This window comes from Centrocercus urophasianus, unplaced genomic scaffold, assembly GCF_019232065.1.
Source record: "Centrocercus urophasianus isolate 14NV4802_14NV808 unplaced genomic scaffold, USGS_Curo_1.0 seq_22, whole genome shotgun sequence".
NCBI lineage: Eukaryota > Metazoa > Chordata > Aves > Galliformes > Phasianidae > Centrocercus > Centrocercus urophasianus.
Window position 1 is genome coordinate 11,317,708 of NW_024884778.1, and position 16,272 is coordinate 11,333,979.

A 16,272-nucleotide genomic window follows, 5' to 3' on the forward strand; every position below is an offset into this window, starting at 1 on the left:
GGAGATAATCTGGTCTGTCTTTGCATCAGAATTACTGGAGCAGTTCATGTCACTTGTTTTAAAACACTTCTTCTTGAAACAATAAACTTTCTCAGTAAAACAGCCATCTGAAAGTTGCCATCTGAAAGTTGCAGCCAGTAACTTTCAGTTGCTCTCAGTAATTGATGGCGTTTAATAAGAGCAGGTTTCCTTCCTTGGCTGACTGGCTTCATGCCATGTCCGTGAGAGGCAGGAGCGAAGACAGACCATCACACGGTGCTCTTTAGAAGGTAGACAGGAGTTCCTTTTGCTTAACACTGAACTCAACACAGACAAACCTCTAAGTTGACTATAGGCTTAAAAGCATAACAACTTGTTTTGACATTTTTGCTAGAAATGGATTTTTTGGGGGTCATTTTTAGTTGAAATTCAAGCTACAGTGGAGAAAACAAAGGTGCTAATGAGAGCATAAGCAAATAGGGTTCTACAGTCTAGTATTGGATTGCCTTGCATCCGAATGTTGTTTTAAGTAGCAGTGCCCTCTGTTTTCATTCCTCTGATCACTCTAACTGCATGTTAGTGAGCCGCAGCTTTGCAGGAGTTCATGTTTACCTTCAGAAAGGGAGCCAGATGGTAGGAATCCAAACAATAAGGGTTTTCCATTCTTGTTTGTTATCAAGAACGTGGTGTGATAGCACTTGGATGATCATTTTGAGGCTGTGAGTAGCTTCTGTGTAGGCTAACAGGGAGAATGCTGTTTACAAACCGCTGAGAATTCTTTGTTTTCTCGTGGCAAATATTTTTGTTTCTATCTAACCAGTAAGTGCCCAATCTTGCTAAATTGAGCGGATTTCGCAACATCTGGTTCCTGATGAGAACTTTCTTCTGTTTTGAAAACAAGATGGAATAGACTTCTATTTCCTTGAACATGAATGTTGTGAGTTTGTGCCCGGAGGGTTGATTTTTCTGGCATTCTCACCATGGGGGCCATTCAGGCATTACCACTTGAGATTTTTTTTCCCATGGACTGGAGGATCTTATCTACACGGCTGGGTGGAGATGAGCAAACATTTCTTTTTAATGAGTTGTTCTCTTTGTCAAGGGCTCAGCGTGTATCTGTGATACAGCAGTGGGATGGTGTAATGTCTAAAAAGTTACTATATGTGTTATTGAAATTTCTTTTTCCAGCTATTATTGAAATACTATAGGAGTAATTTAGGCTGCTCATTCAAAGCCAGCCAGTGAGTAATCTTTCTAATCTTACATTTCACAATATTCACGAAGCAGTGATATTTACTTAAAGAAATACAGGACAGGGTGCCCTTCCAAGTCCCCGGCATTAATGCAGCTATCCTGTGTCAAACAGCCAAAACAGCTGTGTCCTTCTGCTGGCTGGTAGCCAGGGTCTGCTTCTATTTCAGCTGTGAGTAGAGTTCATGTATGTCAAGGGGGTGATTCTGTAGTGATGTATCTCAAATGTAATTTATTGCATTAACCTTCAGTAAAAAATGAATGAATGAATGATGTTAGCAGCTTGACATCAAGCATGTGCTTCTTCAGAAGTTGAAATATTAGATCGTTAAAAATCTGATTTTTAGATCAAAATATCTAACTTAGTCATTCGATTTTTTTTTTTTTTCTTCTTCTTCTTTATTATATCAATCTTAATCTTGACAGGAAATACAAATAAATGCAGAAATGGAGAGATGTTCTGTAGTTTCTTTGACATTTTGCAGTGCTGTGCATTGATTCGTTGTACAAACAAACGTATTCTGAAGTAAGCATGGAAAAAGAGTAGGTGTGGTACAGCTCACTGGTACCTGCTTCAGTTATGCAGGCTTTCATCTTTCAGTGTATACCCAGATTCACTGAGGCTGTTTTTCTTTCTTAATGCTTGTGAGATTCAGCTCATGATTGTAGGAGCAGAAGATTATGTCAGCATTCAGAAAGTCAACACTGCTACTGAAAATCCTTCATCTGCTTTTTTCCTTGGTGGATATTTCTGTTTCTCTGAAGATAGTAACTATCCAATCTTCCTTATCTAAGGGGAGAGTTGTTTCCAGTTATCTGGCGGTTGGTTGTATGGAAGCTCGAATTGCTCATGTCTGCAGAATTAATCCTTGGTAAACTGAACATCAACCCAGTCATTGTGAGATGTTGCCTTTAGGAAGAAGAGTGTATCGTGTAAAATCTCCATAGGAATTTAAAATGCTAGTCAGACAAATTCTGCTGTATTAGATTTGTTTTTTTTTTCCTTTCAGAGAACAAAATAAATTTTACGTAATATTTTTATTAAGAAGATGAATCCATGTTTTTTTTTTTCTTTTTGTTTTGTTCAGTACTTTCTGTAGGTTGAGCTAATGATAGTACAAAGAGCAGTTCTGAACGTGAGGAATGATTTGTCATTTAACTGCATTTTGGGTAAAATATTCACAGCTGTTGTAACAACCTTTATTTTTGCAGTTTGAGAACAATTTTTACTTAGCAGAGTTTTTCTCTAAGTGTTTTGAGCTTTCATTTTTTAGCTGAGTATTCATTTGGATTTGTGAAATGCACTTTTATCTCCAAGCAGAGGCAGCAGCTGAGTATTATAAACACATACTTGGATATTTGTATCTAAAAGCTGTGGTAGTCAGTGCTGTGTGTGCAGAGAGATTGCAGGATCAGACGAAGATGCAAGTTACATGAGCTTATTGTAAACTAACATAAATCCTTCATTTTATCTCATCAAGACTCAAAATAGGTAATGCTGTTTAATTTTTTTTTCTTCTTCAGTAATGCAGTAACTTTACAACACTGGGTGGATATTTTTAGTCTTCAGATTCCTTTGTACTTAGCACTTATTGCAGTGATGTTACCAACCTCCAGCACAGCACAGGTTGTGCACAACGCGCAGTGATTATCCTGGGAGCCACGCTCTGTCTGCAGCTTTCAGTAAAAGCACCTTTGTCCAACTGATATTTTTATTGTGTCTATTTGTAGTATCTGTGCATGGGAACCTAAACAGCCAATCCTGCATATATTAAGGACAGAAGCATTATTTAACGACTTAGTTCTTTTCTAACCATTGCCAACAAACGTTTGGGGTATGTGGCTGGGTTCTGTCCTGAGTTTTGTGTGGCAGGAATAGTTATGGTTCATACTCAGCTTTGGCGCTGATCTGCTCGGTGGATGTCACTGCTGATGGTCACAGGTGAGAAGAGAAGAACTGAAGTTTTACTAAGTTCCAAGACAGAATTGCTAGGTATATAATTACTAAACAAACAAATATAGCAATCAGTTTTTGCAAAACCATTTAAAGGAAGATCAAGCCATTTTCAGACAAGCATTTCTGATGATGCTGGATTAATGTGAATTTCAGTTTTTGTTTTTTTTTTTTCTGAATGCAAGCAGCACATGGGACAGCATAAACCTTATGTAAGCCAAATAATATTTACTTTGGTCATGATGGAAATGCATCTTTATTTTTGAAACAGTGCTCTCTACTGAACACCAGTGGACATCCTTAACCTTGTATAATTATACTTTATCAGAATTTATGGCAGTATCTTGTTTCTATTGTATCCAAACTTCTCTAGTATATACTTTGTTTCAGGGAAGAAAACAAGGCTTTGATTGATTATAATTGGCCTCCTGAACTGTAGAAATTGGCTCCTGTGTCCCTATAGTCTCTGTGTTTACTGCATGTTTAATTCAGTGGCTCTTTCTCTCCAGCCTTTTGTGCATCAGAGACTACAAAACAGTTTTTAGAAGCATTTTGGTTAAAGACAGAGCCATAGCTTACAGATCATTACCAGTGTCAAAAGATTCAGCAGCATAAATGCTTTGTCCAGTAAGATTTCAAGCTATCCTTATTGCACAGCAGAATCCTAGAAAGCTAGCAGACACAGGAGTCAACATAGGGCCTTCAATACACTTAATGATGCAGCATTCTTATTAACAACGCATAAAATCTAATGGTTATCCGAAAATAGAACCTTGCAGTCGCTTTGTGTTTAGAATATCAATTAATAGAATGTTTCTTTAATTAGCTTATACACTATTGCAATTCAGTGAAGAGTTATCCTTCCAGTAAACAGAATATTCTTCAAAGTAGGGCGCTGTAGAAAAAGAGAATATTTTACAAAGTCTGCAATTGTCCAATTATTTTCCAGTATAGTTCTCACTGATTGCTAGACAGCTGGGAGGACAGATCAAAATAACTTTCAGACAGTGATGGACCAAACTGAGAGCTGCACATGAGGTCTTGGTTTTGCTAGAACTCTACTTTATTATTTGACGTATATTTGGGAACCAGAAGTTGTGCTTTACCTGACTTTGATTTAGGGGTGTGTTCAACTGAAAAGTGCTGGCTCAGGACGCTGGCCGTGACACATGATTGCAATTAGCTGAGGTGGTTTCTAGCCATGGGAGGGATGAGACTTCTAGAACAGTCTGTTAGTAAGACGAAGAGTCCTTCTGTAGTTTCAAGGTAGACTATATGAAATGGTTGACAGGAAATTAGAGTTGATGTTTTCACTATTCTGCCCATGCTTAGACGTTGAATACCCCAGTGAAGTTTTCCTGGGCCAGTGTTGGGACCCAAGGGAGCAACTTTTCTGACACTCACGTACCATCCTACATTTTGAGAGGCTTCTGTCAACCCGCATAATGATTTGCAGCCTGATTAAAGGCTCTCACAAGTACAAAACCAATTTTATTGCTTTCTTTTTATTTGAAAGTGGTTTCTTTGTATCATTTATGGGGATCATATTTTTGAATGAATTTTGGATGGAATAGAAAGTAAGGAAGTAACAGACCGGTCATGTGTATTGAAGTGAAAGTTTTTAAGAAATGTTTTAAGGCAGCCTATTCAGTGAGTATAAGTGATAAATGAGTCCAACTCTTTAGTCTAATTTCTTCTGTTCAGGAGAGGGTTGTACATCTAGAATGAAAAAGCAGTTAGCAGAGAGTTTTGATACACCCTATAAGTATCAGGCCAGTAAGTCTTGGAGGACCTGCAGTGATAGATGGCTTTTACTAGCGAAGCACACTTTTTCTTAAAACTGTTTGTTGGGTATTTCAGGCTCTTTAATAATTATAGCCTTAAATTGCTTTTAAATAAGATATAGCTTTAAATGGCTTTAAACAGAAAGAAATCTAGAAAAAGCAAACAATGCTTCTTGGAAAATTGGAGTCTGGTTCTAGTCTGAGATCATTTGTGCCTGCTGCTGGACAAAATGGATGCAAAACACTGTTAGAATGATCAATAATCTGTGTAACTTCTTGTTGTTGATCACATTCTTTTCTTCTCATAATGCAGTTAGAGTTCCACTGAGGATCCTGGGTTAGAAATTGAATTTCTTAATATTTTAACTTGGAAAGATGTAGTAGGAGAACTCAGTTGGACAGTCATCGTAAGTCTGCGACGTATACTGCAGTGTGCTTGAAATATTGGTGGTGTTCATGGCTGGCTGGCTACTAGAGTGAAACCTGAGAATATTAACGCCAAGGCTGGAGTTCCATCTCAGTTGTTGTGATTATAGTATATCACGTTATTTGCATTGTGTTAACATCTAAAAATGTCTACTGCGACCCCAGCTCTATGACGTATCGTATGTAATATGAAAATGTCCATACATGCAGTATTTTACACCAAATATTTTACATCTGAATAGAGGAGACAGAAAACGAAGACAGGGATGATTACTGCTGTCCTGACACTGCAGGACTTGGGGCACAGTGTGTTGAAGTCCCTCAGGAATTGTGAAGAGCAGAAGCTGCTCCCAGATCTTTCATGTTAGTCTAGCGCTTGAAGTGCAGAAACGTCTGTCCTGTTATTGTTGGATGGAGAGAAGGTTTGACAGGCAGCCATTTAATTTGTTGTTTTTTAACCAGGTGCACGTATTCCTGTAATTTAAATAATTGCATGGTTTGAGTTGCAGTGTGCTCGGCACTTAAGCCTTGCCACTGAACTGTGCGTTGGTTTGGTCAGCTTCAGCAGGTCAGCCAAGCTTTGATCTGACTTCATGTGTAAAGCCTCAGCAATGTTTGCCTACCTTAGCAGAATCATTTAAGATCTTACTTCGGGATCTTAATGGGTGAAAAGCGCTCGTTAAGAGTGAAGTGGATAATATGGTTACTTTTTAGAAATAATTGTACAGTGATAATTATAGGGTAGGAAGAAGGTTTTGAATGAGTAAAACCTGAAGTCAGCTCCTCTAGTTGTTCGCATCACACATGGCCATGGCTAGCTTGCTTTGCATGGTGCTTGGCAAAGCCTTGCTGTTTTGGGGCCCTTTGGTGGCCACCTAGCAGAGCTGTATGTGCACAGCCTGCGTCACCTGGCACAACTGCGGCCTCAGCAGCACACAGGGTCAGGGCTGTCTCTGCTTGTTGGAAATCAGAGTGATGCAAAGTTCTTGCCAGACATCAAGTCGGTGCGTCTCTGAAGGCTTGTAAGGCTGCCATGTCCCTTAGCTCTCCATCTAAATTGAAATGTTTGTCTGAACTGAAGAGAGAAGCCTGTCAGGAGTACAGCCAAGGAAATCTAAGGTGTCTCAGTAGCTGAATTCTGTTTTTTCTCCTCTGTTGTCACTCCATTTTTGATATAGAAAACATGACAGCTAAAAATGTAATTGGTAAATGCTTTTCCTTGTTTCATTCTGCAGGCCAAAACAACAGCAACAGAACAATTTTTCCTTGTTTCCTTCTACTAAAGGCTGGAATTTCAGAGGGGTAAGTTTGATGTTGTTTTAATACCTTTTTCCTGCTTCATCCTATTGCTGTGTGACTTAGCTGTTGAAGTATAATCTGTGAGTGCTGAAATCATGGCAGAACAGCAGAATAAAAATCTTTCATTTTGTGACCTTCTACAGTGCTTTCTAAAAAACCCAGGTTTTGTTTATGCTATTGGTTGATTTACTAAGAAGTATTTGGGGAGACAATTTAGTGTAACCAGTTTAATGTGAAGTAAAATTGATTTGTTTTCGTATTTGAGAATTATTCAGCAAGACTGAAGTGACTTATACTACTTTTTGATTTTTTTAAATTATCTTTTTTTTAACTACAGTGTAGATGTTTGTAGAATTACTGGAAACTTGAATGTCTCAATTTTGCAGAAGTACAAGTGCTAGCAGAAATTACCTGGATTTCTTACAAGGTTGGAGAGAATAGATTTTATTTCTGATTTGTTGGTTGGCTGAGCAAGGCCATCTGCACGCATGTGCACTCCCACAGCAGCAGAATGAAAAAATGTGTGAAAAAGCAAAGCAAATGAAACTGAAAACTTTGATATATTTTTAGCAATATCAGACAATGTTTCCATGTCTGTTTCAGGTCTGAGGTGTAGTGCTAACACAGGTCAATCATTTTCAAGTCTCTCTGTTGAAACAGAGCCTTCTACTTGATCTATTGAAAAGCCTAAGGTGGTAGTTTTCAAATGGCAAGAGTATTTGCCATGTATGTAAGTGCTGTAGCTTTGGATACAGTCTAGGAGTCACTGTGTGTTGCATCTGAGGAGCAGTGTTTCTGTAATCTTTAAGTCAAAATAAGGGTTTTTCTGCCTTGCAAAATTCATTTTCTATAATAATAAATTACCACTACCTGTAATGAGAACTGACTTGCACTGAACCTAACAAATTTCTATTCAGAAGAGCATGTAAATACGCTTTCTTTGAGCTTCTTCAACAAAGCATTTAAGTAAGAAGATGTTATTGGAATGTGTTGTTGAAAGAATAAATGACATGTATAAGATGTACTGATCTGTGCTGGTCATGATATGATAAACGTTGCTGAAACTAGAAATATTTTTCACAGTATCTGATACTGACGGGTATTTTTAAGTAGAGCACCCACTATTGCTTATTGTGAAAAGGATCTTCAAACTGCTTCCTTCGTGTATAGAAATGAGGATGTGTGGGAGTTGTCTGCCTTGTTATTTTTAAGGAGACTTATGGGACACTAACACAGACTTCTAGTTCCATAGCTTTAATATTTCATAAAATGCATTGTAATGGGTGGTTGAAGAGAATTATCCAAAATAAAGAACTGCATATGGGGAAGAAGCTGTAGCAGTTGTTCCCTGAATCTGTTCAGATGCTGAAGCTGAGGCAGCTGAGCTCTGGACCAGAGAGCTCGGTCTCTGCTGACTTCTGCAGGGTGTCAGCATCAGCTTTGTTTGGATGGGTGGAAAAAGTGTGCTATGGAAAATGCAATGAGCAGACTTCAGGTCACAAAGGTTTTGGTATGGATGGTTAGTGATAAAAGATCGTCCTTGATATCTTTTCTTAAGCAAGTATAAGATCTTGTTGGGTAAATGAGCTACGTTAATATTGACAGTGGATCAGTGCCATTCTTGAGTGAAACAAACAAAACTGCTGAGATGACTTATTCATAGCTATGCTTTTTAAAAACATCTGTGCTGTTTCTGTACTGCAGACTGTAATGCGAGATCATTTCAACAGTCACAATAAAACAGAAGGTTATGATGTTTTATGAGTTTACCTGTCCTCACTTTGCAGTTGGATCACTGGTTTAGCATGTCTGTATCTCATGCTGATTAAGTGGGCTTGTTAAAGCATCAGCGAGCAAACACCAACGTAAACCTCAAAGAAAGATAAGAGGGCCCCGATGCTTAACTTTTACCAAGGGGAAACTCCTCTGCGCTTCTGTCTTCCTCTCTGTGCTTAAACGTATTTATTCATTTTCCATTTTAAGGTGTTCTTTTGAATCTCATGGTTTGATTTCCTCTGTGGGAATTTCCATATCAAGATGATACCATTTATGTTTCTGCCAGTGCTGTTTAAGATAACAGTAGCAACTATTTCCAGAAGGCTAAGCAGTTTTCCATGTGACAGCAGTGAGCTGATTATGGGTTTTTTTGGTTTTGTTTTTTTTCTTTTTCAAAGGGTCTGACATAATTCTTGTCTTGATGAGATTTAGGCTTAAAAGTACCAAGCAATGCAATCTCTGAGGTGTACAGTGCTCCTGCATATATTCATAGTGCATCTGATTAATTTGCTCTCTGAAGAGATTGCACTGTCAGGTGCCCAGCAAACTGTTCTAGTGGAAAGGTATTTATGGACAGAATTGTAGTTTCAGAGAGGAAGAAACACTGAACCTGTGGAGGGAGATAAGAATATCACAAACTTGGCACAAGTGTAATTGGAAAACCAGAACACAGGACCGTAGCTGGTGGATGTGGTGCTTGGAGTATAAGAGAAACAAGGCAAAGGAAGATGCTGGCTGCAGGATTGGAGAGAAAAAGAGGAGGAAGCTGAACTTTGGAAGAGAGAGAATCATGATGGAGAAAGCAGTAAAAAATGTAGTGACAGTGTGAGAGAGTAGAGAGGGATATGAAGGAAGGCTAGAGTGTGTGAAAGCAGATACACAGGTGTGGAAACAAGGAGAAACAAATGAAAAACAGAAGCATCCTGTATTTGTGCAATCATGCACCTATAGGTGGAAGATATGAGAATTAAAGCTTCTTTTCTTCTTCGTAAGTTATGATACAGCCTTGAGTCATGTGCCTGTGTGCTGTGTTATCCATAGTAAATGCAGTCAAGCTTATTTGTACATACCTGAATTCGTGAAGCCTGAGAATCTCTCGTAAGGAGTCTCAGATTTTAACTGCTTTGTCTATCTCCCCTTCTGCTGCCTCAAAATCACTACTTCTGGTTTCACCAGCAGGATAATTTTCTAGAGTGCCTTAATTATATGAGTGATGGGCTCATGCTACTAAAAGCCTTTAAGTGATTTACTTCTTCCTAATGATCTATTTAGATGTATTTACAAGAGTGGTCTGTTGCAGCCCTGCTGATATGGCTCTTCGGGTGGCTGTGAAGGAACTGCAGTCAAAAGAAAAGCAGTTACCTGGTTAATGAGAAGTGCCAGGTTTGGAGGCATAGCTGCAGAGGATGCTGCTTTTGTCTGTGCTTATCATTGATTTTCCTCTATACTGCTCCACAAAGAGCTAGCATCACTTCCTGCATATTTTAAACAGATGTCTGAACCATTATGCTTGTTTCTCTTTTATTTCTCCTACAGTAACTTTAGTGCTAAAAATAAATCAGTAGCAAAATCTAAACCAATATTTTCTACTTGAGACATTTTGAGATGTTTGGTGTGTGGTTGTCTAAAGGCTGAAGATTTACTGCAACTGCACTTCTTCATATTTCCTTGTTTTCTGTTTCCTTTTTGGTTTTGCAAAAGCTTCTAACTAAACTGCAGATATGGTCATCTGGGAGGGAAGCTGATATAATTTATGAGAAGCTTGACATAAAAATGTGCTAAGCTTGCTGAAGGTCAATTTTAGGTTTGTAAGTGGTTTCCTTGCTAATTTTGTTTCAGGTATGTGTGTGGGGAGAAAAGATGTATTTCATGCCAAATGGGAAGAATTCCTCACTTTTCAGACAGTATTTGCAAAACTGTGTGTGTGTTTTGTGCAGGCTGGCAGACTTCATTTGTTCCCTTCAGGGTACATAACTATATAAGGTGCAGGTTCCTAAGAGAGAAGTTCTTTTTTTCCTGGTTTTAACTTGATGATTAATTATATAAATTACATAATCATGTACCACTGCAGAAAACACCTCTTGCTTCTGGATTCTGACTGGTTCTATTCAATTGAATACCAGTGGATGCAGACATTGCTTATGCAGTAAAGTTACCCATAGCAGAGGCTGTTATGGTATCAGACAGGCCTTTAGTTGGACTTGTTAAAGAAAACTTAACCAGCTAATGTCTGTAGATTAAACATGCTTCAGTACCATTATCTGGTAGTGAAGTATGAACAATATAAGACCAATTAATTTTCTAAGACATGTTATTATATGCGTTAAAAAGCACGATTATGTTTTTTTCTCTTTTTTAATGCACTTGCATTTTGCAGACACAATTTCAATAGTTTCCTCCTTGGAGCAAGCAAAGTGTTTCTTGTGTATAATGCCATTGTGCAGAAGGAGGGGGCTGCTCTGCCAGGGGCAGTGCTGTTGGTGTCCCTGCTCCTTGTGCCTGCTCTCACTGTGTGCTTGTGTATTTCCCTCTGTGGACAGTCCTCTGATTTTTTCCTAACATTTTGCAGCTTGCTAAGGAAATAGTAGGTGGATTCTTGATCTCTGATCCATTTCGCCTCTCTTCGAAAAGAAAATTCCCCATTTCTTTTTCTTCTTTCTAAGAGATGACGTATACTTGTGCTCTGCTTGCTCCTATTAGATCCTTCCCCCTTTCTTCTTTCAGTGGGACTGCAAACTCCTCCACTTCAGAGTTTAATTGCTTTAGCACTTCCCCTCCTTTAGTCTTAGTTCAGGATTTCTTTTATCCTGATTTTGTGGAGGGACTGTTGTGCTTCTGTCAGTGTTCAGGCCAGAATGCCTCTGATATCTGGTATTAGCAGTGGTAAGAAGCAATTCTGTAAGTCTTTCTGCATTAGTGTCTTAGAAGACGGATGCTGTAAACATCACGCCTGCATTACAGGTTCAGTAGAAGTAGATTTCCTCTGTAGTCTTGCAGTTCATTCTTTGTAGATTTGCAGGGGTGGGGAAACTTTAAACTCTTACAGCAGCAACATTGGAGACAATAAGAGCATTAGAAATCTCTATCCATGATGTATTTGTAGTTCAGGAGACTAGAGCTCATAAATTGTCACCTTGGATGCTGGGTTTTTTTTACTATTAAGAGAGTTGGCTTTGATGTCTTCCTGGTTTAACCTATGGGCGGAGCTTTAAATATTTTAGTTTATTATTGGTTTTGTTTTTGAGCAAACCATTGGAGCTGTTGTTGATTAGTCACAAGGCTGATTTTTCTTGGAACAGCAAGGTTTATGTTGGCAAAAAAAATAGAGATGCTATCAGAAATTCATTGTGTGGCTTTTGCGTAACTGGATCATAGTCATGTCAGAAAATCAGAATGTTTTATTCCAGCAAAACATGATTTGTAAGTGAGTTCTTAGACCTGTGATAAATGGCTGCATCCTTTTGAAGGACCAGTGGGATGTGTATGTGACAAGGTTCTTCTCATACAGCAGTGCTGCAGAAATCTTGTGTTGAGTAGACTCATAGGCTTTTTACATCTGCAAGACATCATTTGCATTGTAGAAGGTATGCATTACATTTATTATATCTTGGATTCATTCAAATTAATATCGTCAGTTTATAAATAATACATCTCTTTTCTCAAGTTTTGTTATATTTTCATGTTATATTTTCACAGAATAGATATTTTCTGGAAATATGCTGTATGCAGCCACTTTATTAACGCTGTGGGACTTTGTTTTATGGAAAAAGTGTTCAAAGTGTTTTGTAACAAGTTTATTTTTGTTCTGGGTGTGATTTGTTATTTATAGGAGAAGTATTTTGCGTGTGCTATAAACCTGTTATACCAACTCTGTTGCACATACAAACAGTACTGAGCTAGAAGCCACGTGTGATAAAGCAGAAAGGTCCAGTTGTCGTTCTCCTAGGCCTAGTTTGATGTTCTGTTATATAGCAGATTTCCTGCCTTTAATCATAGTTTGGGTGTTACCTTGTACTCCTGCTGTCATTTACTGTTCTTTTCTTTGTTCAACAGCAGATGAACTTGACCTGTGCTCAATTGAACCCACACCAAACTCTGCCCACTTCTTTGTATTTGTTTCTCCCCACCCCAGCAGCGACTGCTTTTTGAGAACACGTGATGTGAAATCAGTATTTCCTATAACTGTATTTCAGAAACTTTCATTGTAATGGTTAGCAGTGTGGTGCTGTTTTCCATCTGAACTTGAAAGCATTTTGTTTGAGAAAACAGCTTTTTAGAAACAAATTTGAAATATAAGTCCGCGTTTTAATTGTTACATTGTTTCAGAATAGCAATTTTAATTTAAAATAAATATTGGGCAGAATGGCTGTACTAATGATGATGCATCCAGTAGAACTTGATGCCATAGCAACCTGTTTGTTCTTCTAACCAAATCACTGTGAAGGTCTGTTGTTCAGTTTCCCAGTGCTCTTAGGTGTAAAAATGGTCAGTGATCAATATGAATTTGTTGTAAAAACTTCCGGTTTGTCAGCGCTTAGATTAGTTTTAAAGTAAATAAATGGGATATGCATTTGTAAATGGTTGAAAAATCACTATCTACTGAAACAGGTGGGAAGTCCTCAGTGCTGCAGTAGAGGTTTCCTTCAGTTCTCTGGCTCTCCATAAGGTTCCACAGGTTTTGATCTACATTGTCAAGTTGTATCAATGGCAGAAATCTATTCAAAGTTCTGTAAGGAGTGAAGGAGAAGGGAATCCTAGGAAGAACTGAAAGAGCTTGTAAGAACTTGGGAGCTGATGGTGGGGAAGGAAGTGGAGTTCCTTCTGTTGTTCTCAACAGAAAGAAAGAAGCATTCTGGAATGGATGAAGCATTCTGAGTCGGTTTTTTGGTACCCACTCCACCAGTTTGTTCTTCCTAACTACTGAAGTGTTTCAACGGCCAGGTTTGCTGTAAGACATCTCAATCTTAGAATGAGTCCTAGTTATGTATAAAATAAACATGAGCACAAGATTCTTACTGAAAGCTAATGCTATTTTCTGTCTCCAGTAAGCACAGAGCAGTTCATAAATAAAGCTGTCTTTAAAATCTGGCACATGCCTAGTAAGAGCAACGTGATAGTGGTCTTTTAATATCTTGCTAAATTTATTCAAGGCCTATGAAGCACTGCTTATAATACGAACCTAATGTGATTTGAGATAAGATTTCAAAAACTCTTAAAATGCACATTTATAAACATTGATTACATTGCCTTTGATTAAAAAAGTATACAATGGTGCAGTCACTCTAGATGGTGATTAATTGTAAAATTTTTTTGAGAGTTAACTTTAGCATCCCTTAGTCACATAACAGTTAGAAAACAGCTTCAACCTGTGCCAACAGCCTTTGGAAAGCTTTTGACTTTTCCAAATACTGTTTCAAGTTTTCAGTGATTAACAACCTTAAATATTCTCACAAATGTGCTCTAAGTTTCAGCTGTGTCTTCATCCAAAGCAGACTGATAGCCTTGTGAAACAGTCATGAAATGAGGGCAGTTATGGACCCATTCTAGGAAGGTTAGTTTGCACAACGCCACTGAAAGCAGAAGATGGGAGACCTTCCATATTTATGATAAAGAAATATGAATAGAATCATTTTTATTTGGGGCTGCCTCCGCAGAAATCTGTAGGTCTCAAGAGTCTTGGGGAATGCTCTGTTTTGTAGGAGTGAGCACCAACTGCCGAGGCAAAACTTTTGGGTCATAGTTCTGAACTTCAGCATCTAACATCTAATCCTATGTTCTGGATCTTGCCCAGAGCTTTTTCAAAGTATTTATTTTTCAAACCTGGGTGAGGGATTACCAAATTCCGATGGCAAAGGATTAGGGTTTCCTGTGATGGGGTGAGTTTTTCACTTGTAGAGAACTCCCACAGATAAAATCAGACGTTGCACTTCCTTGACATGTCCTCAAATGAAAAATTTGGGCCTTCCGCCAGCCTCATCTTTGGGCTTGAATTCTGGGCTGATTCTATAACAGTCTTTGCTGAGCTATTGTCCTTGTGCCTCTGTTAATTTAAGTGCTGTTTAGCAGAATTCTTAACTTCTGGAACACTGAATTTTTCTGTGAACTAGATGTTCAAAAGCTTCACCTAGTATATACCAGATGTTTATTTTCTGACGGAGGCATCTATATTTAGAGATAGTTATGCTACATGAGTTAAAGGCCGTTGCAATTATTTGAGAACTGAGCATGTAGGAGGCAGACTGTGTTTCAGTTATTGAATCCCAAAGCTCCCCCAAGCACTTACCTACTACTTGAAACACATCAGTGTTGCGTTTACCTTTGCCATACCACTGCCATTCTCTTCACGTTGGTTAGCAATTTTTAAAGCACTTTTATCTTCAAAAATATTATTCAGAGCAGTCTTGGGGAAAAAAAAACAAGCAAAGCAGAGAGAGACGTGCCGATATGTGTCACTCAGCTGATGATAGTACTTGTATGCTGCATGACAGGAAGCGAGACAAAGCTATGTGGCCGCGTGGGGAGGAGTTCCTGCCGAAAGCTGAACGAGAAGCATAGGGGCTTCTTTGCAGCAAAGAGTTTTCACTGCCGCACTGAAGATTAGGAAGCCTCCTAAATCTGAGTACGATACAAAGTACCTCATGGTGTGGTGTTGTTTTTTTGTGCATTATCAGGTAAGTGTACACTCAGGATAGCGCCACTTTTTATTGTTTGCTTGCATGGCATTGTAGTAAGTTGAAATTGCACAGATAATGCTTCCAAGTGTTGCAGGATTTAAAACTGTGTCAATGAAAAAATAGTGCTTAGTGGGAATGTTTCCTTCTGTAAGAATGAGATTTCTAAAAAATGTATATACATATACCATGCTATTCCTGGTGGGATTGATGATGGTTTGGTTTTCTGTATGTATTGGAATTTTATTGTTGTGGGACCATAGGGGTTGATGTGGTTTTTTTTGGTTGGTTGGTTGGTTGGGTGTTTTTTTTTTTTTTTTTTTTTTTTTTGCCTTTCATTAGTCCGTATTACCATAAATATGTAAATTTGTCTCTGCTGGCATAAAACCAATCGTTTTTTCTGATGCTAGAATTCAAATGGGAACATTTAAAACTATATGGACAAGTTTATGCATTGCCAAAGTGAAAGCTGTTAACAGATCTTGTGTAATAGTATATTTGCAGAGCATAATTACTGTGCTGTGCATGCATGTGTGTGAAGTATCACCTGGAAAACTGTCTGTGCTTTTAGACTTTGCATCTTGGAAAGCAGCAAGACTGATCATAAATACAGGAAATGGTTAGCATTTAATTCTTGATTATTCTAAGTGACTTGTGTGGGATTTTAATTTTGGCCTATTGGTTACAAATAAGAGTAGTGCATCAGCATCATAACTAGATGTCTAACTTTGCAGATCTAATCCTAGCCTGCAACTGGCTGCAGAGCCTCTTAGTTGAGAAGCAAAGTTGTTTTGAAACGTTTGTGCATATGTCGAATAAAATTCACTTTGAAGTTCTTAAAAATAAAGGTGATAAAAGTGAGGAGCTGGAATGTGAGGCAAGGCTCTGTTCAGTGGCCTGCATGCTCTTGTGCTTGCTGCAGAGAATGTGGCTCAAATATACTGAAGCTTAAAACTAAATTCTTAATTGGATATATTGTGTTTTATGTTCCCTTTAACAGAATTTTCAGCATCAAGAGAGATGGTTTATGACAAATTTACTGCTCTGAATGTTTTTAAGATCGTATGTGGAATGCTTTATGTGGTTCTGACTTAAATTGTGTTTATGAGAGGTATATCAAAATTGCAGCAGG

At 38.2% G+C, this 16,272-nt stretch overlaps 1 protein-coding gene across 2 annotated transcripts in view; it reads left to right on the plus strand.

Annotated features, from left to right (window-relative positions):
• ARHGEF3 (Rho guanine nucleotide exchange factor 3) overlaps nt 1-16,272 on the plus strand; it is a 114,248-nt gene that overhangs the window by 31,331 nt on the left and 66,645 nt on the right. The window contains exon 3 of one of the 2 annotated variants that reach the window (XM_042823436.1): nt 6,630-6,696. In XM_042823436.1, the coding sequence (XP_042679370.1) occupies nt 6,630-6,696 (67 nt within the window). Of the gene's footprint in view, nt 1-6,629; nt 6,697-15,010; nt 15,141-16,272 lie in introns of those variants that run through there. The other variant, XM_042823439.1, reaches the window with a different exon arrangement.